The sequence below is a fragment of the Durio zibethinus genome, chromosome 18 (genome assembly GCF_047325235.1).
Source record: "Durio zibethinus cultivar Kanyao isolate XHJ-2024 chromosome 18, ASM4732523v1, whole genome shotgun sequence".
NCBI classification, from domain to species: Eukaryota; Viridiplantae; Streptophyta; class Magnoliopsida; order Malvales; family Malvaceae; genus Durio; species Durio zibethinus.
Window position 1 is genome coordinate 6751099 of NC_143179.1, and position 27048 is coordinate 6778146.

General features: G+C 32.4%; 4 protein-coding genes across 10 annotated transcripts; 1 reads left to right on the forward strand and 3 right to left on the reverse strand.

Annotated features, from left to right (window-relative positions):
* Positions 1-266: 266 nt before the first annotated feature.
* On the reverse strand, positions 267-6627 carry LOC111299094 (Late embryogenesis abundant (LEA) hydroxyproline-rich glycoprotein family). 4 transcript variants are annotated; one of them, XR_016329683.1, is made up of 4 exons: positions 5938-6627; positions 5006-5076; positions 4306-4377; positions 267-3700 (listed from the first exon to the last, which is right to left on the reverse strand). XR_016329683.1 is itself a non-coding variant. In XM_022894067.2 (3 exons), exons 1-3 carry the CDS (start codon positions 6505-6507, stop codon positions 3659-3661), a joined length of 684 nt encoding a protein of 227 aa, XP_022749802.2. In that variant the 5' UTR covers positions 6508-6625; the 3' UTR covers positions 267-3658. The 4 variants fall into 4 exon arrangements, 2 of the variants coding, with proteins under 2 accessions (XP_022749802.2, XP_022749803.2); XR_002691245.2 differs by having other exon boundaries at positions 267-3705; XM_022894067.2 differs by lacking the exon at positions 5006-5076 and having other exon boundaries at positions 5938-6625.
* Positions 6628-14296: 7669 nt separating this feature from the next.
* LOC111299105 (ras-related protein RHN1-like) lies at positions 14297-18447 on the forward strand. 2 transcript variants are annotated; one of them, XM_022894083.2, is made up of 8 exons: positions 14297-14726; positions 15327-15404; positions 15495-15662; positions 16281-16329; positions 16680-16753; positions 17221-17314; positions 17799-17921; positions 18252-18447. In XM_022894083.2, exons 1-7 carry the CDS (start codon positions 14688-14690, stop codon positions 17894-17896), a joined length of 600 nt encoding a protein of 199 aa, XP_022749818.1. In that variant the 5' UTR covers positions 14297-14687; the 3' UTR covers positions 17897-17921; positions 18252-18447. The 2 variants fall into 2 exon arrangements, with proteins under 2 accessions (XP_022749818.1, XP_089603277.1); XM_089747151.1 differs by having other exon boundaries at positions 17799-17906.
* A 906-nt stretch (positions 18448-19353) lies between these two features.
* Positions 19354-21083, reverse strand: LOC111299102 (uncharacterized). 2 transcript variants are annotated; one of them, XM_089747149.1, is made up of 3 exons: positions 20946-21083; positions 20549-20827; positions 19354-20470 (listed from the first exon to the last, which is right to left on the reverse strand). In XM_089747149.1, exons 2-3 carry the CDS (start codon positions 20760-20762, stop codon positions 19551-19553), a joined length of 1134 nt encoding a protein of 377 aa, XP_089603275.1. In that variant the 5' UTR covers positions 20763-20827; positions 20946-21083; the 3' UTR covers positions 19354-19550. The 2 variants fall into 2 exon arrangements, with proteins under 2 accessions (XP_089603275.1, XP_022749816.2); XM_022894081.2 differs by lacking the exon at positions 20946-21083 and having other exon boundaries at positions 20549-20859.
* Positions 21015-25452, reverse strand: LOC111299098 (uncharacterized). Of its 2 annotated transcripts, none has more exons than XM_022894075.2 (6): positions 25219-25452; positions 25002-25134; positions 24620-24723; positions 23228-23372; positions 22998-23138; positions 21015-22890 (listed from the first exon to the last, which is right to left on the reverse strand). In XM_022894075.2, exons 1-6 carry the CDS (start codon positions 25257-25259, stop codon positions 21463-21465), a joined length of 1992 nt encoding a protein of 663 aa, XP_022749810.2. In that variant the 5' UTR covers positions 25260-25452; the 3' UTR covers positions 21015-21462. The 2 variants fall into 2 exon arrangements, with proteins under 2 accessions (XP_022749810.2, XP_022749809.2); XM_022894074.2 differs by having other exon boundaries at positions 24620-24735.
* Between the last annotated feature and the right edge of the window lie 1596 nt (positions 25453-27048).

The following is a 27048-nucleotide window of genomic DNA, read 5'->3' on the forward strand; positions in this document are numbered from 1 at the left end:
AGATGGGAAAATCAGATGTTATTAGTATTTTTTAGAACGGGAAAATTAGGTGTTTGCTTGTAAAAAATTATACATTTTTTTTTCTATTTTTCCTTAATTTCTGTCACTGTTGCATGATTATAATTTCACCCCAAACTGAATACTTTTCTTGGGAACAAATTAATATGTTCTTCCTCCAAGCCCCTGAGAAACAAAAACTAGAAAACATTTGGTCTCCCCATTTGATCATAGGAATCTAAATATTATTCCAAGAGGAACAAAAAATATAATAATGAACATGTCTAACTGATTTTATTTATGGATAAGAATTACAATATACATATGGGAAAAAAATTATCAGAACTGCTGCAATTTCTCTCACTGAATCCATGGGAAAAAATAAATAAAAAGAATTAGTCAATAAAATCAATGGATGAGGTAGGTAATTGCCAGGGCAACTAGAAGGAGAATGTAAGCAATTCCTTGATCAATGGCTGTACCATCGTTGGATGGAGCAGGTGCAGGCGAGGAACCCATGCTTTGTCCGTAACTGAGTTGCAAAAGTGCAAAGAACAACGCAATGACCGGAAGAACATGCACCCTCATTGAACTCATCATCTTCAAATAATTATTAACCAAAAAATCAACTGAAGATATAAGACAAAAAAAGAGAATTTCTGGGTGTTTTTTCTTTTTTTGTAACAGGAAAAGGAGAGACTGGAATAAACAGTTGAAGAGAAACAGGGTGTTTTACAAGGAAATGCTGGTGAATTTGTGAGGTATTGATGATATTTATGTTGGGAGAGTTTATTTGGGTAGGAAATTCCCTGGAAAGTGAGAGGTCTAAAACTGATGATGGCGGCTACGCCAATATTGACTTGGATACCAAGGTTGGCTTGTTTCTATTACTCGTGTGTTTTTTAAATTTGCCATAACAAAAACAATGTGGATGCAGCTGATTATGGTCCACTCAGAAAATGAAATTAAAGAAACAAATTTGGTTTCGTACTGTCCATCGTTTCATTGACTTAACTATCGAATTAATTTCATTTTTAGGAAAAAAAAATCAGAATATTTATGCATGTGGTGATCTTTACAATTGTATTATATACAATTCAAAGTTTTACTTTTCCAAATCATAGAGAAGCACAAATTGTTATCTTGTCATCTATATTAGAACAGTCTTTGTTGTTAGCTTGGGCCCGACAAGCATGTCAAATTACATGGTCAAACAAGTTGTTTTGCTTTAATGATGCTGTGATTTAGAATAGTTTCACGTGGATGGAAAACGACAGAGACTTTTTTTAATTTTAGTGCAACATTCTTTTTAATATGACCAATTTTTTTCTGGAGAGACTTGTGTTGGTTAGTCCAAGTTGTCATGGAATGCAACATATATACTGAAAAAAATGGATATGTATTTATTAACAACAAAAAGGAGTAGGAAAAATAACCAATAATATGTGCCAAATGCTTAATTTTGCTATTAATTAGCTTAGATTTGGTAGTTGAATAATCTTCTAATTTTCATCTTATTATTATGCTGGCACACATTTTTATTTTGGGGTGAACCATGGGTGCCAGCAATGGCTGTCAGAGTGTCTCAAATGGCAAAGCAATAATGCTGGCAAAATCCCATTGCTTAGCTCCAGACAAACCGAGTCTTCTTTTCTTTATCATTTTTCCTTGCCGGGTTTGATTATATTATACATTTTTCTTCCATAATAAGTTACAATGAACGAGCCAGAAACTGGAACCAGGTCTAAGTTAAACGACTTTGCAATTTCAGGCTGCAAAATTTAGTCTAGATTATCAACCTCTTTCTATTAGTCTGATAAGCTTAATACGAGATGGAGGCCTTCTGGCCCAAAGCTTGACAGCAACTAGACAAGTTGAGCCAACATAAATGGGTCTTTCGACTTTTGCAACTTTATGGCATTTTTTTCCTGTTCAAGCTCTTTCAAATTAAATTGAGATTCGAGCTATTTCGAACTGAGTTTTTAGATTCATTTTACTGCCTCCAAGTCCGAGAAAGGCCAAGGAACTTGAAAATTCTTCTGAAGTGATTGCCTTGTCCATTAGATAAGCTACTGTCAAAAACCAACCTAGTATCTTTTTTTTTTTCGGTAAGGTGCCAAAAAGAACCTACTTGCGACAGTACTAGTTTACCCAATTACACGCTTTTTTTTTTTCTCTAGTATGATGGCAAATTGGCAAAAGGTCTTGTCCTTTGCTAGAATCCAATAAGAAATGTACTTTTGACGAGGATAGGACCAGGAAAAGCGTCAGCATCAGCTCAACCATTGTCCTATTTTTTTTCCCCAACTTCAGAATATGGTACCCCTGCAAAGCCAAACCTGATTTAATTTTCAGCTTCTGCCCAACTGAACCTTATCCCCCTTGGGAAAACATGCGCACCTTTACTGAAAGTAAGCATTTATCGGACAGGTTTCAAAAAGTGTCTAACTAAAAACTGATCTCTTCATTTTGCATTTCCACACTCAGATTTCAACTTTTCCTTAGCTGCTCCTTTGCCACCCAAAAAAAAAAAAAAAAAAACTTTTGTGCTCTGTCCACTGAGCATTTGAGATGCTGCCACGTTTAACATAAAAGAGCATGGCAGCACCTGCTTTTGAACTGGAATGATGGTGGGCGAGTATCGGTTTATTAGGCCATGTTTTGGTAAAGAAGGCAAATGAACAGCTGATGCTTCTCAAACCCAGTCGAAGTTTTACTTGCCCACCTCTCCTTATTCCTTACTATCCTTCGCTTATATAATCTCACCAGAACACATATTCCTTGCTTTTCAAGCTCTGTCATACAGCAACATACTAATACCCAGAGTGGAAGACAGAAGGGAGAGAAGGGCAAAAAAGAAGAAAGGAATAATGTGCTATGCAACAGTTACTTCCGCTGGCAAACAGGGGCTGGCGGTGAGTGCAGATGGTTGGTTTTGCTGGCGTCAATGATGGCTGCAGCCCATCATGTACCAAGAACTGAGGCGGCTAGAGAGATTGGTGGAGCTGGTTCGATGATGAAGCAGTGTCTGTGTTCACCTTCGAAGTCATTTCGCTGTAGGCACCACCATGCTGAATACGTGTGGGGTGGTCGATTCTTCAGAGCCAGAAATGACCGCACCACTATGCCGAGTATGTGTGGGGGTGGTCGATTTGTTAGCAAGAAATGACCGGTAGTTTTAGCTCAAGGTCTAAAATAAGTTGTACAAAGGAACCAAATGATTTTAACTGATTCATAACCGGCCTTCCCTCATTTACAAACAAAATTTATAAAGATTGATTGGTTAATCCTGCAAACTTATAGAAATGCTCCCAAATCGGTTTCTTGCCCTATTTTTGCTTTTTCCCATGCCCTACGCCTCAACTCCCGACCTTCTCTTCTTTAACCTCCTTGCCCCGTCCTTCCTCTCCCTCTTATGTAAATTCAATTTGGTGTTCATTTCTCATAGAAACTCAAGTCCATGTAACAATCATTATATAAAGAAAGATACAGAAAAAATCCTTAGTTGAATATATCATTTTAATCCAATCATGGGTTTATAACTGCTAGTTATATGCACCAACTAACTGAACTATGATGTTTGATCACTTACATTAACATGTACAGTATAATCAAGGAAGAACAGAATCACCAAACTATCCAAGTCTGTTACTGGCTTCGACTACATCAATTGGCCAAACTGGTATATTGGAGCTGTCCACCACTTTACTACAAAACACACCCATTTTAGGATTATCAGTATAAATGTAAGATATAAACATGAAAAAAGGGAATGCAGGTATTGAAAAAAGACTTATATCGATGGCAGGAAGCAATCTAAAACCAGTATTAGCAAGGTATAGGAAGAAAACAATGGGTTGAAGAGACCGTGATATTCTATATTATACCAGTTTCAATCCACATGGATAGTAGAAAACCAAAGAATAGGACATAGAAGAAGGAACAACCCTCTTGAACCTTTCTTTTCCCTCTTTGCAAAATAGAAAAGAAATTATTTGGAACTCTTTCAGCACCACGCAAATGGGTGGACCAATGATACAACAGCAAAATTTAACCATCTAATCAAGCCCACAATTCTCTAAAATTGACTGTGACCCCCAGAATTATAATTAATGTCAATGTGCAGGAAATTTCAAAAATTAGAATAGTGATAATTTTGTCTGGGCGGTACATTAGCACAACTCTTATGCACGCACTTTATCAAGCAAATCCATATATCCTTCTAGTTAGTATCATCTTTGCAATGTGGTTCACACATCTAGATATTAACTTTAGTCAAAGAGGGATAACTAAAAATTGATTCCTCACCTCGGCATAGCAGTCCTGACGAACAATTGTCTGGTTATTTGTATTTACATACACCTCACATGATACTTCTGCCTGAAACATCATAGAAACATAAATCAAACATAGTTGAAGCACAAAGCAATCTCGTTCAGTCAGCAGAATTATTTAAAACAACTATAAAAAGGCACAGAATGAAGAATTCTGAACATAAACAGATATTAACTACCTCATACCAAACTACCAAACCACAATCTTCAGAACAGAAAAAGAAAAACAAGGGGACGGGTGGGGCAAGGAACCTTCTCCACTCATTAGCAGACAGTTGCCAATGATGGCTGCTAACTACTAACTTTCTACTTTCAACTAAATGCTCAAGGCATAGAAAAGTTTCATATGCATTACACATATGAAACGATTTTCAATAAGCTTATCCAAAGTTCTGATGGTCAGGATTGTGCTGTTGTAGATATAATTGCATAGACTGATGCTAATGAATCATAGAATAGGCACCAATAACAGAAAAGGATTGGGAAAATTGAAGCTTTAATCCTTAGTATTACTTTCAGTCAACTAATCAACCAACTTGTGTACAATATCCTAACAATTTGGGCCAAATCATGGGCTTGCTTTGTGACTTTAGCACATAAAAAATTCTCTACTTATAGCATGAGAGCTCATTAAATTATTGAACTTAGTTCTCCATCTCAAACAGTTTCAAGACCTTCACACATCTCCATAGCTTAGCTGTCAGGAATTAGCCATCTCAATCACCAACCTACAGAACCTCCCTTCCTAAAGAAAAGAAAAGGAAAAGTTTTTAATTTAAAGAATCTCTGCTCGTTTATCAAAATAAAAGTGCCATTATACATTTATGCTTAAACTCAAGGAATTAAATACAAGAATTTCAGAGGTCTCTTCGTCTCTTTTTACCAAAACAAACATCAAATTATGTTAACCTAGATTTTAAACACTCCATAATCGTGATATGCCTTTAGTCACATAGCTCTAAAGTCAAGTACAACAGCCATTCAATTCTTTTTAATATTTACCGACTGACTAAAGCCATTGGGAATGGAAATATCTCACTTGATTGTGTCATGTTCCTATTTATTTTACTAACCATCTATGCAATCAACTACAATTCAAGGATTTATCTCTGCTTCAGTTTCTTGCAGCAAATCATTATTGCTCTTTTCTAGAGATATGAGTTTACTGTAAGACAACTTTCTTGAGTTCAAAACAGCACCAATCCATTCAAATAAAAGACACTACATCCAAAAACCAAGTCAATAAAAATGAAAGAAAGTTGACATCTCATCCCCACCCACAGTGTAGTGCAGTAGCAAGCACACTCTACATGTGTTAGTAAAATGTGACTGAATCGAGAGCATAACAGCAACCAAAGAAAAATCTTTCCCCTGCTTATGGTATAGCAAGAAATAACCTTATGGTATGTCCCCTGATCATGGTTTTACTCAACCTCTCATGGGACTTCAGTTCTTTTTTGGGGGTTGATAAAAGCATAAAACCCAAGTGCTAAAAAAAAATCATCACAAGATTATACTCTTCAAAACAAATAAACCATCAAGATAAATGCAGAATCAAATTCAACAAAACCAATAAAAAATATTACTTTCTTTATAAAGGGCTCACCTTGAGGGGGATATTAAAGAAGAAAAGACCAAGAACTCCATCAACCTTAGTATTAGTATCAAAGGGAATAACCCCTCTAGCCAAATCCGCGATCAAATAAATCACATCGTGAACAACCTCAAACCCATCCAAATCTAGCGTGGCGTTCACGTACGAGCTCCCTCGGGCTCTCACCCGCCCTCCTTCTGAACTCACCACCCCAAGCTCCCTCCCTCTATACCCAACCGAAACATCAAGCTTTTCATAGTCCAAAGAGAAGAAGTCCCTGTTACGGACCCTGATGGTCAAAGAAAAAGAGAGGTCTAGAGTGAGTTTGGGCGACGAGATCACTTCCACGTGGTTGAGTTGAAGTCGGGCGAGTTGGAGAGTTGGATCGGAAGGGTAGAGGAAGAATACAGCGGTTGAGAGGAGAAGGACGATGCCGGTGAAAGTGAGGCAACGGCGGATACAACAGTTGATTGGGTTAGGACGGTGGTAATAGACAGGTAACACTATGACGTTTTGTTGATTAGGGTTTGGATGGAGAAGTGTGTACGGCACGGAAGAGTCTCGCAAGTCCCGTTTCGACATTTTTGCTCTGGTGGTCGATTTTGGACCTTCTGTCGTGTTTTTTTGGTAGAGGGTTTACATTCGATGAGGCCAAAAGTAAGAGGTGGACGCTTCTTTGGTGTACCAGATTGTCGTTTTATATTTGTTAAGGGTTACAGGTTGTCGTTTTATATTTATTAAGGGTTACACGCCAGATGGAGCCAAGATATTTTTCCAATTTTTGGTATGGAAATTTTATGGTAGAAAATTTTTTTGTTTCTTTTTAAATTTAGCAAAAACAAACTTTAAATTTTAAATATTTAACTGGTATTAGTAGGGTTTTTTCCCCAATTTTTTAATAAGTATAAATCAATTAATAATTCGTTTCTTTACTAGCACACTACTGTTATCATTTTTTTAAAATTTTAAGATCATACACTAAATTAAAACTAATGATTCTTTTATATGTTATTTTTTGTGTTTGGACAAGTCTTATTTTGCCTTGCATTGGGCTTTTAAGATATTGGTAAGAGCAATGTTGAATAAGAAGATGAGAAATTTGAGATTTAGTTTAGTTTATTGATAATATTTAAATTTTATTTATTTTTTATACCTGAGCTACAGCTTCTTTATAAAAAGATGAAATTGTATTGTTTTTGCATTTTGGTCAAATAGTAAAATAATATTTTTTTTATTTTAATGTGTTTACTTAGACCTTTATATATCAATTAATTATCAAACTTAACCAATTTGTTAACAGTTTAAGTTTTTTTATTAAAATTGATGACGAAACTTTTATTTTTTTAATGTGATATTTTTATTTACGTGATCGTTGAATTTGTTCATGTGTCAAAATTTTTTATGATGACATGATAATAAAATAATGATGTGATAAAATTTTTTGTTACATTAGCATTTTTTCAAGTTAATTTTTTTCAAATTATATGATCTATCCATGTACTTTATCAAATGTAAAATTAATCATTTTATTTTAATGTGTTCAATTAGATTTTTATATATTAATTAATTATCGAATTTAAGATTTGATCTAAAATAATTATAAAAAAAATCAAATATGAAATTAATCATTCTACTTTAATATGTTCAATTGGATCTTTATATATTGATTAATTGTTGAATTTAATGTTTGATCTAAAATAATTACGAGAAAATCATTTTCAATGTAAAAGAATTCGGTCATAATCAGATTAGTGCGTGAGTCAACGTGCAGGTTGCACCAAACCTTCCTTCCAAAATAACATCATCATTTCAACATGTTATAAAAATTTTTAAAAAAATTATTTTTCATAATTTATTCCCCATTTTCTCTCTTTTGTTTCTCTTTATAAGTCCCCTTGAAAAATTAAACAAACCTAAATTCCAATGGGCTTTCTTAAATCCAATAATTGAAAATTTTAACGACCGAAAAATTTTATGTCAAAAACCCAAAAGCCACTAATACCTAGAAATCAACCGTCAATCCCATTGTGTTATCTTGATGATTGCTTCTATTATTGATTGTGTGCCATGATTTGCTGGGTTTATTTGGGTTTCTTGATCTGGTTTTTTTTTTTTTTATCATTTTTTTAATTTTTTTTATCATTTTTTATTTTTATATATTTTTATTTTTCAAAATTTAAAAATATTGAAAATAAAAAAATAAATAAAAGAAGAGAAATCAAAAGAAATAAATAAAAGAAGGATAAAGAAAATAAATGAATAATCTGATTTATGTTGGATTTAAAATCCAATTTGAAACTAAAATGTAATTTATTAAATTAAAATCCAATTAATAATTCAAATGTCTAAAAAAATTATCTAAATGCAAAAAAAAAAAAAAAAACCATGATTAAGGTCAAGAATTATCTAACCGATTTGCTTGCGACTCAATTTATTTGCACTGAAAATGATTTTTTTTTGTACTTATCTTAGGTTTAAACTATAAATTTGATAATTAATTAATGTATGTGGATTCAATTAAACACAATTAGGTAAATGGATTAATTTTATATTTTAATAAAAGTACAAAATATATTGTATAACTTGAAAAAATTTAGCTTGAAAAAATGTTGATGTGACAATTTTTATTATATTATCATAAAAAGTTTGATACATTAACAAAATTAAAAGCTAGATAAGTAAAAAAATGTTATGTCAAAAGTGTCAAATATCATATTATCAATTTTGATATAAAACTTTTAAATTATTAATAATTTGAGTAAATTTAATAATTAATTGATATATAAAAATTCAATTTAAATAGAGATACTAATTCTATCATTAAACTAAATTAGAGATATAATTAATACAACTTGACCTTAAAAAAAAAAATAAGACGAAGAAATTACCGATGCAAAAGCATGACAGTGATGGATCGAATGAAAGAACAATTGGCTTGAATTTTTTTTTCAACTTTTTATTGAAGGGAAATAAACAGGAATTTTCTAGACTTTGAATAGCAAAGACTTGAAATAAAAAGGCTTGAAATCAATTTGTTGACATGACAAGAAAGTTAGATGTTTCATCTAATTCATTTATTTAAATTTAGTATGATTTTAATTTTTATTAATCAAATTAATGTTTGTTTAAAATCATCCAATTATGTGTTTACTCTTATTTTTAAATATAGTAAAAATCATATAATCCAGGTGTCTCACACCTTAGAAAGAGTACTAAATATAATTCAACTTTATGTTTTTTTTTAATGAATTTATGTCTGTTTTTCTAAACATTTAACAGGAGAACAATCCATGCGGCCATGACATCTTAAATAAAATCATTGAAGATGTTTTGTTGGTGATGAGGGGACTAATTTCAATAATTCCATCATTTATTCACAAAATAGAAAAGGAAAGACTAGACAATCGAAAAAACATTGGATAAGGTAGTCTCATTAATTAATTAATGTTATTACGACTTTGAATCCATGTGCAATTAGGTTACAGATCATTCAGAAAGAGACAACTTTTTTTAAGAGAAAGAGTAATATACAAGGCACGTTGATGTAACAATCAATAATTTTTTTTTTCTACAACAAATATCATAACTTCGAGATAAATGAAGAAATTGCAGATGAATTTCGCCGTTGCTATAAAAGAATTGGATAAAATAGATGATGCTTTTCTTGATCTTTCAAATCATCCGAATCGAATTTCAAACTTAATTTGACAAAAACCATTGCAGACCATTCAAAACTCATCTCAAACCATTGCGGTCCATAAAAAATTGAGAGGCAATAATCAAAATTTGACAAAACAAAAACTAACATGTAACATAGCCTAAATAAAGTAAATCGGCACTGTTTTGTGGACAAAGATCTCTTATCTTTTAAGTGAAAAAATCAACAATTGGGGCCAAATTGCATAGGCATCTGATCATCAATGGATTGGGACAGATTTTAATTTCTTTTGAATGTTCTTTAAACTGCAGTTGAAAGGAACATATATAACTTCATAGCTGGAAACCATGATATAAAGTTGGCATATTACGAAAAGATATGTTTCACCTTTGAACATGTCGAAGCATTTGGCAGTTAAAGCATCAAATATTTAATTCAATTGATTCATATTATATCTAACAAATTAAATTTAAAATTTGATTATCAAGTATGGCTATCTTTCTTTGTAAAAGACACAAATAACCTTTATCAAATTACATAGTCAGGTTTGGTTAAAAACTCAACCATGGGATAGAAGAAGGTAAAGGGAAACTTAGAAACAAGGTCAGTGCAAAGATAAAATTAACAATATCGAAACTAGTCATGATTTTGTTTGAAGATTGATTGCATATTTATTCATGCTGGTATTCTTTCATGAAAATTGACAAGTGCTGGATTAATACAAGATTTACAGTAGCCTGCAGGATAAGAGAGAGCTTTACCAGATAACAATCAAGAGAAGCAAAGCTCTTACTAATTAGTTGTTTAATTTTAGATAGTTGGACATATTTATAGTCACACCCCGAGCAAATACATGAAATCCAGCATACAGGGGAGATTGTTATCAGAACATGGAGGAGATCTAGTTTTGCTCCCTTTCTTTATGTAGATTCCACAGACTTGGGAGAAAGAGAAGCCACAGAACTACTGTTGGCAGGCATGGATTTGGATCGCTTGATCCAGGCTGATGAGCTTGACCGATGGAATCTGCATCGGAACGAGCCCTGGTGAGTCGTTGGTGAGCATAAACATTGGCCGGCTTTTGGTGAATTGGCTGCCACAGCTGCTTCAGAGACGCTGCTGCCTTTGGGAGAGGTGCTTACAGTAATGTTTCCATGGGAGGCCATAATTTTCTGGCAAAAAGAAGAGAGATATTAAAGGAAAGTAATTTTAAGTGGCAAACTTAAAAGAAGCTATTAGACCTTGGAAATATATAGGACACATAGTAGGGAGGACTCAGATTTTTGTCTTTGTATAGTGTGTAAAGGTTGAAATAGGTAGAAAATAGAAATATCAATGGTTAAGATGTGAAGTGGATAGAGTATTTTTTTTATTTTTATTTTTGAATTTTTGTATCATATCTATTATGATATTTATATTTAATGAGTATTATAAATTTATTCTTATTTTGTTGATATTTAATGGGTACATATAATCTTCATACTTATAATTTTTTAAAAAATAAAAATAAAAATATATTTTTTAAAATATTTTATTTTTATTTTATATATTTAGGTAAATTTTTTTATAAATATAAATATTAATATATATTTTCAATAAAAATATATTAATTTTATTTAATCTAAAATAATAATTATATTATTTAATAAAAAATATATTTACTAAATATATATATATATAGGATACAGGTATTAACAATGCTATATTATATGTTTCCATCTTCATACATAATAAAAATTTGAAATCATACATATTTACATCTCTACAATGTAAAACCCATCCCATCTTTATCGGAGTAAAAAATCAAATTTCTTATTATACATAGATAAAATTAACATCATTAAAAATAGTGCTAATCAAATGGTTGAGTTAATAAAATTCAAATACTTGATAATAATTAGATTTGAGTGTGGCTGTCAACAATTCATTTGATAAATCTAATATATATATATATATATATAATATAACAACATACATAAACAAATTTGTCACATGAATATTTATGTAGATAATTCTCTTAAATGACACATAAGATAATTTTTTAAAAGAATAAGATAGTTTCTTTTAATTACAAATTAGATAATTTTAAATTTATTTAAATATTCAAATTATTAAAATTATAATTGAAAATCAAATCAATTTAGAGATATATTTTTTAAAATTTAAAATACAAAATATGGATTTAATTTTTTTAACAAATAATTTTAGTTGTTTACCAAATAACCTTATTTAAAAAATTATTTAATTATCAAAATCTTTTAAACATATTTAAAAATTACAAAAATTAAGTTTATCAAAATCATTCAACAATCTTTTTTTTTATCTTGATTTAAAAAAAAAAAAATTTTAAAAATTTACGTTAGACATTAAAAATTGAAGCAACTTTATGTAAGATTTTGAAAATTCAAAAAATTTTCATCATAAAATTTTAAATAATAATATCATCAAAACGATTAAATCCATTTAAACTATAATTATCAAATTTATATTTCAAATAAATATAAAAAATTTAATATTATCTTTATCACTTATTATATTCATTTTAAATTTTAAAAAAATTAATTTAAAAAATAATAGTTTAATCTTAATTGCCACTAAAAAATTATTATACTACAAATGTAATGTGTTATATATCTTTTTTTTAAATTTTTCAGTAATTTTTTTCAAGGAATATTCTATTACTATTATTTTTTTTTTTGTTTATAACTTTTTTCAAGATATATTTTATTATTATTATTACAATTTCATTCTTATGAAAAATATTTTTTTTTCAATTCATTTTATCTTCATTCATATATTTTCTAACATTTTAATATTTTGCATAATAATTTAATCAAGATTACTAAAATAAAAGTATGTTAATACTTCTTATATTATTTAATTTTTCAGTTAGTAATATATATATTTTTAAGAAAGACATAATTTATTTTTATTTAATATAATCTCACATGTGTATAAATATTATTGTAAAAAAAAATTCAAGGGAAAGACATAATTTTTTTACTGTTTTTTAAAAATTTATTTTTGAATGAGAAGTTGATATATATAAATTTTATATATGTTATGAATTTTAAAGATTTGAATATAAAATTTTAAAAAAACTAATATATATTTATATTAAATAAATAAAATTATTTTGTGCATCATATATGTTATAATCTAATTATTTATAAATTTAATGGAAGTCTTCTTTCAACATACAAGTCTGCCCTATCCCTACGACAAGGAAACCTCCATCGCCCTAAACCAATAGATCAAGTGGTTCCCCTCTTTGTGGTTAGGTTCCCTATGTTCAGATTTTCACGTTCACAACGAAATATGAAAAGGGAATTATCATTTGGTAAACCGAGCATCACAAAAACTACATATTCATTTTCCCAATTTATTGTGATTGAAATATATGTACATTTTCATGCATTTTCTCCGAGTATTTGATAGGTTCATTTGGATGGGCTTGGTAAAATTAAAAATAATAATAAAAATTATTATAATTATAATTAAAAAAAATATTATAATTGTCATTAAAAAAAATTTTATAAAAAATTTTATATTAAATAAATCTCACTGAAATTAATATTTAAATTTAACTAATAATACAATGAGTTCAATCACATAATTCAAACTATGACTGAGTCACTAGCCAAATTTTGCCATCATAAATCAAACACAATTTTATTAACATACTAATATCTAAACCAATATTTTTGCCAACGTTTTTGTTATATCAGAATCTATCCTAAGCCCATTTTTGTGATACCTAAATTTGGGTATTGTTCAATCCTAAAAATCAACTTTGAATGAGACAACATCAATCATAAAAAACCTTCATATAGATTAGTTCCTAATTCTTTAGTTAGTTCCACTTTGTGTTGAATATGGTAGGGTATTAAGGAAAATGGTAACCATTTCCATGTTTGGAAACACCAAAAAAAAAGGAGATAAAATTTATATGAAATTTTATAGGTAAAGTTAGTGAAATTTTTTTTATTAAAAATGAATAAATAACAAATTTAATTAAAAAGTCAAATTAATAAATTGTTAGAGTTCAATGTGAAAATAAAAAATATGTAAAAAAATTATTAAAAATATTATTTATAATTCAAATTTGATCGATATTAATTTAACGATAAAAATTTTATCAATATTTTTACTAAAAATATTAATTTAATAAATATATCAAAATTTATTAAATTTTTTCAAATTTTATATGATTGATCTATGTGATAAAAATTTTCAATCGCTTGATTTTAATTTTTATTAACTCATTTCTAATAAAAAATTTCACTTATAAAATTTTATATAAATTTTTTTTCTAAAAAAGAATAATCTACTGGTTTGGGGTAACTTTTGGAAATAAACTTGAAATGGAGCTGAATAATTAGTTTTCTATTCTCAAAACTAAAGCAAATTGCATAATTCTATGTAAGCAAATCCACATTGCATTATCAATTTTCCAAATTTGGTAAAAAATAACACTTTATCTTAGGTCTTTATATAGCTTCACTTAATAGATATGCACACAAAAAAAAATATGAAAAATATATTAAAGAATACATGAAAATACACCATATAGCAAAGCCAACAGCTTGAAAATCAGATAGCAAAGCCAACAGCTTTGCTTATTACTTAATCTTGTTGATACATTGATGGTGATGGATGGATAACTCCAATAATCAAACATATACTTGCATGTGTACCCAAACCTGACATGGATGCCCTTCTCAAATACAACCAAGAAAAAAAAAAAAGAAACAGCTAAATGCTAATGCAATGCAAATGAAACACCAAACACCAAACACCAACTTACCAGTCAACCGACAAAACTACCGGTCTCACTTAAGAAACAGAAACTGCTATTCCCACTCCCGTTTTATCCGCTTCCTAGGTTTCTAAAGCTAATCTTTGTTTGACACTTCCCTGGAAACAATAAAAAGCTCCTGGAGCTAGCCATTTTCTTCTTCCTGTTATCTTCTAATAAGCTTTTGTGAAGTTCCATTTTGTCTTCCATTTCGCTTTCAACTGATTATTTTCAATCCCCTGTTTCTCTCTTGAAGTTTTCTATCTGTGGAACTCTCTGTTTCTGGGAATTCTGATCAAAGCGTTAATGGCTAGGACGAGCAACAAGAACATACAAGCGAAGCTGGTGGGTATGTCTTTCCATTTTCTTTTTTTTTTTTTTTTGGGTATTGGTTTATTGATTGGTTGTTGGGTTTACAAAAAGGAAAGATTTTGAATCAGAAAATTAATTCTTTTTCTTTTTCCACTATAAACATGACCTTGATGCCTGAACCAAAATTATGATCATGAAAATGCTTTAAAGAAACATATTCTTGCAAACACAAAATGGAAAGTGCCACTTTTGAAGTAGTACTAACAGTTTTTTGCCCTATGCTTTATCTGTTGTTTTGATTTAAATCCTGAAACCAGTACCTACTCTCATGAGCTTGAACTGAATTGGTTTCAGTAATTTGATTGCTACTGGAGATCAATGTAGAAATTGCTTTGTTTATTGATTGGTTACTTATTTTCTTAATTTTTTTCTATTATGTAGATATAGTTCCTCATTGTCCTAAATTATAAGAATTTATGAACCCAAAGGTTCAAGTTTTTATTTTCATCGGTTGTTACTTTCTAAAGAAGTAAGTTTTTTAAGACAGTTACACATTGTTATTTACTAATGAATAGTCATGAAATTCATGAATGTCCAAAAGAAGAGGTAAAACTGACATGAATTTTTTCCCAGGTACTTGTTGGGGACGTGGGAACTGGGAAAACAAGCTTGGTATTGAGATTTGTCAAAGGACAATTTTTTGACTTCCAGGTTTATTTTCAGTTTTACTTTTCTATTTTTTCTGCCTTTGTGATATCAGCAAGGTATGTCCATCTAATTATAAGTGTATAACTAATGTAGGAATCGACAATTGGAGCAGCCTTCTTCACTCAGGTTTTGTCACTGAATGAAGCCACCATAAAGTTTGATATATGGGACACAGCAGGACAGGAGAGATACCATAGCTTGGCTCCTATGTACTATCGAGGTGCAGCCGCTGCTGTTGTGGTCTATGATATCACAAGCTCGGTAGTTTTCTGTCAAGCTTTTTATGCTTTATTTTGGTTTATCAACATATTTACTCAGTTTTGATTAAACATCTCTTGGTTACTGATGTCCCTATGAGTTATGAATTTCACCAATTGGGTCCAACCAATACCAAAAGATACTTGGATACAAGTTGTCATGATAAAATAGCAGTATATGAAGAGTCTGATTATCTTGCCTAGATACTCTATCTGCATATCTAGTTATTTGAAACTTGCCTAAGTAATAGTAATAGCTCGTGGCATAGCTGGAACAGGGACATAACCCCACCTTGTCCTCTCCCTTACTGTTACTGTATAGTGTCTCTCCGTGTGGATCGTTTACTGTTTCCTTGTCTTTTTTTTTTTTTTTGTTTTCCAAATACAGATAATTTATTAAAGGTGATAGATGTGTGCATTTGTTGATTATAACGGACAAGGACTTGAAGCTTATATATGTTGATCGTACTTTTTAAATTTATCCATTTTAAGGTTATAAGAAACTAGTTGACATTTCTTTTTTTATTCTTACATGGAGTTTCTTTCTTAAATACTGCTGCCGTCAGGCATTCATGCTTTGTAATTGGATGTCCATCTGATCAATTAATGGTTGGTTTTTCAGGACTCATTTGAGCGAGCCAAAAAGTGGGTTCAGGAACTGCAAAGACAAGGTAATAGACAAACAATCTAAATGTTTTATTCCTAGGACTGAAGTTCATTAGAGGTCTTTGTTCACTTTATCATTTCTTTCTGGTAGCAACCTTACTGCTGACGTCACCTGTCCTCTTGCAAATGAGATTTGTTGGTGTCTTTATGTTTACTCTTTTACTGATTTTGGAGTACCTACCCTCTTAAAATTTGAAGTATACTTCCAGCACCATTTTTTCTACAAAATTTAAATCCATAGATTGGTTTGAATTTCTGTCTTCAGTATTATGAAAATGACCACGTGTAGAACTAATAATTCAAGCATGTTTCATATTTCTTATCATGTTGTTTGATTCATATTACACTGGTTCAGGAAATCCAAATCTGATAGTGTTCTTGGTAGCAAACAAGGTTGACATGGAAGAAAAGAGAAAAGTGGGAAACGAGGTATCTGCAATCTGATATTTGCTTCAATTATCTATTTTTCCTTTTTGCTACTAGAAAGATTGCAATTACAGGCCCCACTTCTTGGTTGATTACTGCTATGCTAGGACATCTTGAAATTTGCTTTATGTCACTCATAGTTGCTTGCTGTTATCAAAGACATTATCATGGCATTTCAAAGAAGGCTCCTATTAACATTTAGGTTACTTTGGGTCATTGCCTAAGTTCGTCTCAGTCACAGTATGCACTTTATCCCACGGACTAGACCTCGCCATTGGTGAATCATTCATTGGTGTGATAAATGTACTACACTGTGTTTTTATTCTTGTTAATGTCTTCCGAGAGAAACTCATGCTAAATAGTAAGAAGGCCATATCACCACTGCCTAGAACAGGGATGAGGAAAACAGTCAGATTGAAAAGATGAACAATCCCTGTGTATATTGAAGTCAGTCTTAATGTTTTATGCAGGAAGGTGAGCTGTATGCCAAAGAAAATGGCCTGACTTTCCTTGAAACATCTGCGAAGACTGCACAGAATGTCAATGAACTCTTTTATGAAATAGGTAATACTATATTTTATAAGCCATTTTCTCCATTATGATGCAATTTGAAGCTCGTATCACTATGTATTCTCTTTTGTCATTGGCAGTAGGTCATAGCACTTAAATTCTCACAATGCATGTATAGCATAAAGCAGTAGTCCTAAAGACAGAAAGGAAATGATCTTTGAATGCTGTCAATATCTTCACTATTAATCATCACCATATGGCTGATAAACTCATCCAAAAGCTTGCTCTCAGATGCCCATTAATAAGAACCGATTTATCTTGGAAAAAAAAATGTGTCAGCTTTAGTTCATTTCTGTTTATTTGAGTCAAGCCAGTATCAAACAATTATCCACTTAGTTTTAGACAATCAAAGAATTTAGCTTAAGTTTTGAGTAATCTATTTTGCTCAACAATATTTAGCTTGTAGATAGCCCTTTGTTGATGTCAATTCACAGACAGCCTCTAAACTTCTTTCTTACGCTCACACACTCTCTTGCAGCAAAGAGGTTGGCAAAAGCTGCTCCTTCTCGGCCAACTGGAATGAAATTGCATAGCAGACCGCAAGAAAGTGGAAGAAGATTCTTCTGTTGCTCCTGATCATATGAAGGCTAGTTGTATACTTGTATGTTTGTATTATTGACATCTAAGTTCTCGCAAATCAGTTTTAATCTTGGATAAATCTGGCAACATGGTTTTATCACTCACGGGGAAAAATTCACCTGCCACTCAATTTAGCCTTGTCAACCAAAGACACGAAGGTCTTATTACCATGACTGAGGTTTTATGTCTGGGCTTAATTTCTAGGCTCTAGCTTCCCCTGGAGTGATGGAATCATGGCTGTTATATTAACTACTAAGATCTATGCATTTCCCCTTGATTACAACCAATCTTTTTCTGGCCTCACTTATTAATTTAACAGGTTTCTCAATTAATAGTTGGCAATTCATTGCAGGTCACTTTGATGAATATCTGAAGATTAAGATGCTTTCTGGCCCCTAATTCACTTTGATGAATATTTGCTGTATGTACACTGCTCAAACAAAACAGCTTTATTACCAATTCCAAATGCCCTCATTTTGTGCAAGAGATGATCATGGAACTCCAAATGAATAATGGCTCAATGCAAAGAAATTAATTTAACTATTGAACTATTAGGGTTTATGTCCAGTATTACTTATGTTTCAAGCAATATGAGCAAAACTGAGTTAAACAAAACTGGGAGCTATTTATCACCTAATTATATATGCTGGCACTAGGGCCATAGTTGTCCTGGAGATTTCAGTTTGGCAGTCACAATGCTTCCATCAGTGCATACAAAACTCCAAAATTAGCCTTGTCGATTGGTGAAAATCTATATTGAAATTAACAGATTCTTTCCTGGTCAGTATCCACGTTGGATACGCAAATATAGATCCTGGACATGAAAGGAAAAGTAAATAGTATAAAACTTTGAACCTTTTGCCCTTTCCCCATTTCCATTCATCAGTCGTTATTTTCTGAAGTTGATAAGAATTTTTATGATATGCTGGACAAGTTTGTTTTAATTTAAACAACGAATTGGTTATGATTAACTGTTGATATCCGATTTAATATCAGCAATGATGAACTTTGTTGGGGACTTTTCACAGGTCAGAAAATAAATCTAGGAAATGGATTTCAACACAGCAGTGCTCACCAGTCACCACTATAAATGTGTACTTTGTAAGGCATAAGTGGGGACAGTGCTGGATTGGGGTTTTTTTTTTTTCATTTTGAGGGTATTTCTTTCCATTTATCAAGGCATAGGGTGCCCACATATCACCACGCTTCGAGCAACCTATGCTTAATAAATTCAGTCAGTTCAGACTTCAGAAACTGAAGCTTCTTACCCTATGGAGCTCATAGAAACCAACAAGACGTGTCATTATATAATGTGGATAAAGCCTCGCAGGTGACCATTTCGTGTTTTGGCTTTTAATGCATAGAAATCACCATTCGAGGCCCCTCAAAAACAGAGAGTTTTTTTTTTTTTTTTGCTTTTTAAATTTTCTATTTCTTTTGGTCCTTTAGTACTGTTGTCAGTTTGCAATATCACATGCATTATTCAATATCCCAAAAACACAAAACCATAAAGCTTTGTTTTTCTGCTGTCTACAACTTTCCAGAAACACCCCCAGAATCAATGAATTCAAGAAAGCATTGCTGTCAAAAAAAGATTAAAATAAACGTTCAATGCCTAACAGCTAGTTTTAACAGAAATTAAGTCTAATCACTATGAAGGAGAAGTGAATGGAGAACCTGATGAAGATGATGAAGGACCATTTTTACTATTAGAATCACTACCCGAAGTACCTAAAGACCTAGCATCTCTAAGAGAGACAGAACAAGCCTGAGCTGGTAGTTTCTTCATTGGACTCAATGGAGGTGTCATTGGGGGTGAGTAGTGTCTAACATGAGATTGACAAGGCTGAGCCTTGCCATCATCGTCCCGTGAAGACCCGCTGCTTTCTAAACGTGAAGGGGATGTATCTGGAGTCTCGAACTGAGTATCTGGGCTGCCAGCATCATTGTCGTAAATAGGATTCGATATGTAAACAAAATTCTCCACACAAGGACCAGAACAAGCATTAGTACTCCTAGTGCCAACTTGAACTGAGATTTCTTGAACAGGGTTCGGTGAGGTCGCAAAGGAAGTCGATGGAGATGTAGGAGATAAGATACCAATTTGATGAGGGCTTGTGTTTGATTCATGCACATGGACTTCAAGGACTTGATGAAGGTAAGTGAGATGGTTCTCATTTTCAAGTCTCTTTTGTTTGCAAGGGAGTACAGCAGGGAAGAGGAAGTTCCTCGGTGCATGAAGAACTCCATGTGCATAGAAGCTACTAAGGGAACTGGTCGATTGGTCTTGGTGATTATCTTGAGGAGGAAAGGAAGAAGTAGCATTGGTGGGGGTGGTGGCAGCAACGGCAGCCGTTGCGGTGTTGCTAACTGTAGAGCCGGAGGTTGACTCTTTGAGCTGACGCCTGCGGAGTAAGAGAGAGCAATAGAGCTCCGCTAGCAGCACTAGGATTAGACCTAAGACAATGGCAATGCTCACCACCATTACCAGTGTTGCACCCATTATTACTTTGTAAGCCCCCTTCATTATTTTACTTTCTTTCTTTCTTTTTTCCTTCTGTTGACCGTGGTCTGAGAGAACGGAGTGAAAGTGGGACAGTAATTAAAGAAAGGGTATGAAAGTATTTTTGGCGGGAAACAGTCCTTTACCTTTGACAAGGAAAAGCAGATGGGAGGGGTGAATCTTGTGAAGCTTTGGGCCTAATGCAACAAGGAGATCTTTTGTTCTGAGGTGGTTGGTTTTTTTTTTGTTCTCCCGCCATTTAATAACTGCAACATTAGCTTGATGCATCATGATGACTTTCTCCGCTCTAAGGTCTAAAACAGTTTGAATCCGCGTAAGTGTCATGGCCAATACGCCCATTCATAGGATTTCCCATCTCGGTTCTCACTCATTTGTGGATGACAGACAACGTTTCCGAAGAAAAACTAGCATTAAAATATATTGAACGATGAGCAAGCAGCCATTGAGTGATCTCTCCTGGGAACACTGAACAAGATACCTTTCATCCCAAAACGAAGTGGTGATAAAAGATGAGAATTTTACCTTAATTTAAGGTCCTCTGATGCATGGGATTTGCCAAACAAAGCCAACTTTGGAATCTGAGATACACGGTTACTGAAAATTTTAGATAGGGTTTCGGATATTCTCAGAAATAGCATGTACCCTACCCGTTGCCATTTATCTAACTTTAATAACATTGAACCAATATCAAGTCTCAACTTGCTACCCACTAATACAGAAACTTGGATGCATGGATTACACATCTTTTACAATCATGTTATCTAAAAAGTGAATCAGCAAGTGTATAAATGCTTGTTACGGCCATGGGTCATAGAAATAGTAATACCAGTGCTATAAACTCATAAGAAAGTATACTCAAACTGCTAAGCACTATAATGCTAAGTGCAGGGGCACCACCTGTCTGATCAAAGTATAGTTCAAGGTTTCCCCAAAATTCGGCAGCAGCACCAACTCAGCAAAGCAAACGCAAAGAGTTTAAGAATGAGGCAACCAAACTGATTAGATTAAAAATAATGATCTAGTATGCTTAAAGCTCCCTCTATCTCCCTTTCATTGCTGCAAAGTGAGATGCCAACTCATCATAGTCAGGCAACTTCGGATGCACATGTCGGGCTGCATTTGACCTCTCTTGCTGGAAGGAAGTAGCACGAGCATACACTTTAGTTCCCTCTGATTGAGCTGTTTGCTCACGAGGGAGGGAAATTGAACGGGGTGGACGGGAAATGGTCTCAGGCATATTATCATATTTATCCCTGCTTACTTTCTGTGGGGCTTCACTTGCATCACTTCCCATATGATGTGCATGACGACTTTTAGACTTTCTTCTTATCCTTCCCTCTTCAGAGGATGATGGCTTCTTGCTGTAATGCATCAACAGTTTATCAATTATCTTTTCCTCCTCATTATTTTTATGCTGCTCATCATCAAATAAGATTTGCAGGCCTCGACTTGAATCTTCCTTTCTCTTGCTTCTTGGTTTTCTCCTTGCAAATTCTGTATCTTCAACATTGCTGACTTCAATATGACCAGATGCTGATTTCAAATGTTGCCTCCTAGATGATCTTCGTCTTGGTATAGGGGTATCACTTCCATCATGGTTATAGTAATAATCATTTTGGCAATCATGACCATTCACTCTTGTAGGTAGAATTATCTGCCGCTGTTTATCAGGATGATATAACCCTTCTTGGCACTTATCAGTCCCATTAGCTGCATAGGCCCTGTCATGTGTTGAAGGATTACCATAGACTCCATTGCTGTCAAAACCAGCAATTGAAGATCCTGCATTGTCACCATGCTTGCGATCCTTTTGTTTAATACTGGGTTTAACATAAGGAGGAGGCTTCCACTTGGGTTCATCTTCTTCATGAGTTTTTCTTGTTGAATTTTGGACACTGTATTGACCAGCATAGTTATCATCAGCGAACGGGTCTTTATCATGATTCTTTGACCATGGAGCCGCATAACTAGGATTTAGATCTGGCTTTCTCTGTGGTAGAACATCTTGGTTATCTATTCTAGGTACAGTATTCTCCCCATCATCTTGTAGCTTGGTTCCACCATCAGCTCTTTCCATTCTTTTCCCATGACAAGAATTGCTTAATCTTGCTGTTTTCAAGGCAACATCATCCTTCCCATTCCAAAATTCAAGCTTACCTGCAGACACTTCTTGTTTTTGCAGTAATGGAACGTCAAGATTCTCCTTTCTTGCGAGAGCTTCCTCCCTGCCAAGAGGCAGATTGTATCCCTCAACAGTGAATTCCAGTTTAGGAGGACTGATGATGTCATCCCTTTTTGAGACATTATCCTCCTTGCAGTTGTTCAATCTGTGCCCACCCTTACCCACTTCAAGCTTTTCTTTGGATGAAAGTTTAAGTTTATCCCGTTGTGGATCAGCACTTCTTCCATCATTTGATTTATGATAATCACCATTGACATGGAATGACCCATAACATTTAGGTTGGTCCTACAGAACAATTACAGAGATCACAAGAGTTCCAGTGTGAGTAGACCATATGGGTAAGCTCAACAGGAATATTAAAAAGTAAAGATCAAACACAAGGAGAGACATACCTGTGGAATCACAGTAGGCTGAGACATTCTTCGCTCAAAAGCTTCAGAGTCCCATTTTATGGAAAACTCTGATGCTATATCATGCATTACCTTGACTTTTTTCTCCGTTATGGAAGGATTTGAACCTGAATTCTCGACAAGCTATCATGAAATTTACAAGGTTGGTAATAGTAATGCAGTGATGGAACCATTAATTATTCTCCTTTTGGAGTGGATTATCGGATATTTACCTGTTTATTGACAAATAATTCCAGTGAATTTCCATATCTCTCATGGAATATTTGCCTAAGATCACGCAACTGTGGCAAATCGGAGAATCTTGCAGCTGCAAACATTAGAGATGAGACGGCCTCCCTACAATCTTCAGGGCAAGCACTGTATACATTTATTGATGAGAGTAAGCAACTGTTGTTTTCAAGTGCTTATTAAAGATAAATTTCAAGAAAACAAATAACCTAAGAAGTTCACAATGTGTCTCATTTTGTGAAAGTAAAAAAAAGTTCAATCAGAAATTTGCAACCCATCTATGTCCCCTGCAAAGGTAAAAACATTTTATGTTGAAGCATAGTTCCAAGATCAATCAGCTAATATGCTCATATATTCACATTTCTTCTCTAGCATTAACTTAAATGTCATAACTATTAGCTTAGTTGATGAAAACTAGATCCTTCTCCAGTGTTACTGATTTGTAAAAATACCAAAAACCAAATCCATACATTACACAGCAGTCCACAGTCCTTGAAATTACTGATATAAATCAGTGATAAAAGAAGGCATACAAGAACAGGAATTTCTTGTGGAGCCAGAACAACAGTCTCATCAGAAAAAACCTTTAAATAATCATGGTAAGGTAAGAGAAATTTCAATCTTTTCTTTAGCAGACATTACTTTTCACTTTTTAAAAAATTTTCAACCTAAATAACATGGTGAAAAGCTGAATGAGAAGAAACTTTTCAACAAATTCCAGTCTGAGATACATTACTCAATCCTTCCACATTTAATAAGCCACCCTTTTCTGACCCACAAGCATTTTATTACTTTAAATTCAATTTTCCTTTTAACCGTTAGCAACAGATAAATATGTTACTCCATTCAACCTCAAATCCAACTTAGCATGAAAAAATGCAAAAGCCTCTTGATGCCATACAAGAAGAGGAAAAGCAGGAAGTGATCCACAAAGAAGAATGACAACCAAATCTTGCATTTAGCCTGCTCACTGAAATGGCCACCTCTATCAGCCACATGCTAAAAGTATATGTAGCTTGTACTGTCAAAATTAAAGTCCAGACAAGATGGATCCGATTACAAACAGCAGCAGAGTATTGCTCACAGCAGTATATTTTAGCATCTAAGCTTAATGTTATTGCCATCGAATTGCACTAGAGATGATGGGAATATAGAAATGAGAATTGGCAAATTTAGGATCACCCCCTTACATAATTACAATTGCCCTTTTATACCGATATTTCCACAGATATATGCCGATACAAAAGCCTAGAACAAGTGGCCACTGGCAAGTCATGTAAACACAGCAAAAGGATATCACATTTCGAGCTACCATTATAAATACGATGTAAAAATAAATTTTATCTAACAGAAACAAATAATACAGCCATATATACCTCAGTTTTTCCATAAGTGAAACATGCTTCGACACGAAATCGCAACATTTCTCAACAAAATCATAGCAAGACGAAAGGATCGATTCAGCTACATATCCTTCCACCTGGTTTACCACCTCGCAAAAAATTAACACAAACATTCATTTTTATGCCAATAAAAAAGAAAAAAAAAAGCATAACTTTTTCAAATATCCAAACAAGCCCGAGAAAAAATGCCTAAAAATTCGAAACCTTATATTCCATTATTAAGCATTCTAAAAACTAAAACAGAAAAAAATAAATTTAAATCAAATTCTAAAATTTTGAACACTTCTTTTTTCCAGCAATTTTGCATAGAATATAAGGATTAAAAATAGGAATAATAATTTTTTTAAAAAATTACCCTGTCATAAGCGATAATATCATGGCCATTGGCGAGCAGATCAGCTATATCTTTCTTCAAAAACTTAAGCGTCGCAAGCTTCTTCCTCCTTATCACATCGACCCGACTCTTTATCGCTTTTATCAATGATTTACTGCCAAAAAAAAAATCCTAACATCAATTTAATTTTCCAACAAAAAAGAAAAAAAATGCATTTATTTTAAGATAAAGTAGAAACCATTTGGAGGCAAAACCACGGCCTAAGATTCCGTCCAGCATCTCCGATCACTACTTTATTCAACTAAGTGGAACGATTCGACTCAGGTAATTCAAAAACGACACCGTAAACTCGAAATGCAAATCAAGAAAACGCAAGATCTGCCATTAAAGAAGAAGAGAAAAGGCTCTTTGGTTAAGCTTCTTCAGTGCCGTCTCTAAGACTACTTCTTTGGAAACACTCATTTCCAGATTTACGCAGTACTTTACTGCACCTTCAAAAAATAAAAAAGGAACCATGTAAATTTACGATCATAACCTTAATGTTTCCGTTTAACGGTGGGTCCTCAAACGATCGTTGATTTAAACAGTAGGAGGGTAGTTTAGGGAGTTGAAATGTTTTTATTTGGTGCGGATAGGACAGTAGGTGGGATAGATCGTGGCCGTTGGATGAGGGCAGTGGGTCGCGAAAGTGGACGGTAAGATGGGAGTGTTTTCGTTTCTCTCTGGTGGTTTAAAGAGGAAGAATCGTATAATTAAGGTTACTAATCAAGTGCTTAAAGCTCGCTAATTAATGTTTTATGAATGATGATGATTTTGTAGTCGCTTTAAGACAAAATTCCGAGTACATGGTTTCAGTGAATTTGTCACTGTACGATAAAAATAAAAAGCCGTTATAACGGTTTTAATCATTATGTTTTTCTGTTGGTATTTTACTACAAATCAATAAATGTTATGGAATTATTTATTTCCAAATTTTAAATTAATTAATTTATATAATTATTTTAAAAGATAATTTTAATATCTTATTTAAATTTTAATTCTTATAATTTTTTTCTTATTTTTAATAAAAATTAAAAAGCAATCGTTAACATCTGCTAATTCACAATGGTATATTATAAAAATTTTAGGTGAGGTTGGGAAATGACAAGGACCCACTCACTATATTTGTTCAACTAATCATTAGGGGCTTACTAATTGATTGAACTTAGATTTTATTTGGATGAGTAATAAGATTAATTTTGATGAGATAAAAAATAATTATAAAAATAAAATTAATTATTATAATAATGAAATTATAAATAATAATAAGATATATGTTTAGATGTAAAAATAATAGTGTGATAAAGTAAAAATTAAAAATAACCATTAAAAACTTATGATTATAAGGTAAAAATAAAAAATAAAAAATCAGAAGGATAAAGTTCAAAAAAATAAATTCCATGCGACTACATAATTTTCACAGGAGCTTTTAGCTCCAATTGCTCACTAGCACTAATCATGCCTCAAAAATGGAATCCAAACGAAAGAATGGTACATTTGAAGTGAAAAGCAAGCAAGTCTAACCTTCTTAATGCTTGGATGAGTTCTAAATGAAGCCTAAGAGTATAAAGGCTTAATTTTTGGGTTAAAATGCAAAAAATGTTCCATCTACTCATTGGGTGCCACTCAATTTTCAAAAACTTTAATTTAATATAAGTATCTTAATGAATTTTTATATAATTTATTTATATTAATCCCACTAAAATGAATAGAAATTTTAAAAAAGGATAAAAATTTTCTTAAAATGTCTTATATTTATATTATTTTTATATTATATTATATTATGTTATATTATATATGTAGTTATAAATTTTTTATTCAATACAAATTTACTACTAATAAAAATATTCAATTAAAATGTAAAATGTAACATATTTTTAAATATATTATTACATAATTTTTTAATTTCATTTATTTGAGAATATTACTAACTTGAGAATGAGATCGTATCTCAATGGTAAAAAGAAAGCTTTCAAACTTTTAAGTCTCTATGTTCAAGTTCCACCAACTAGAGTTTTATCCAAAATTA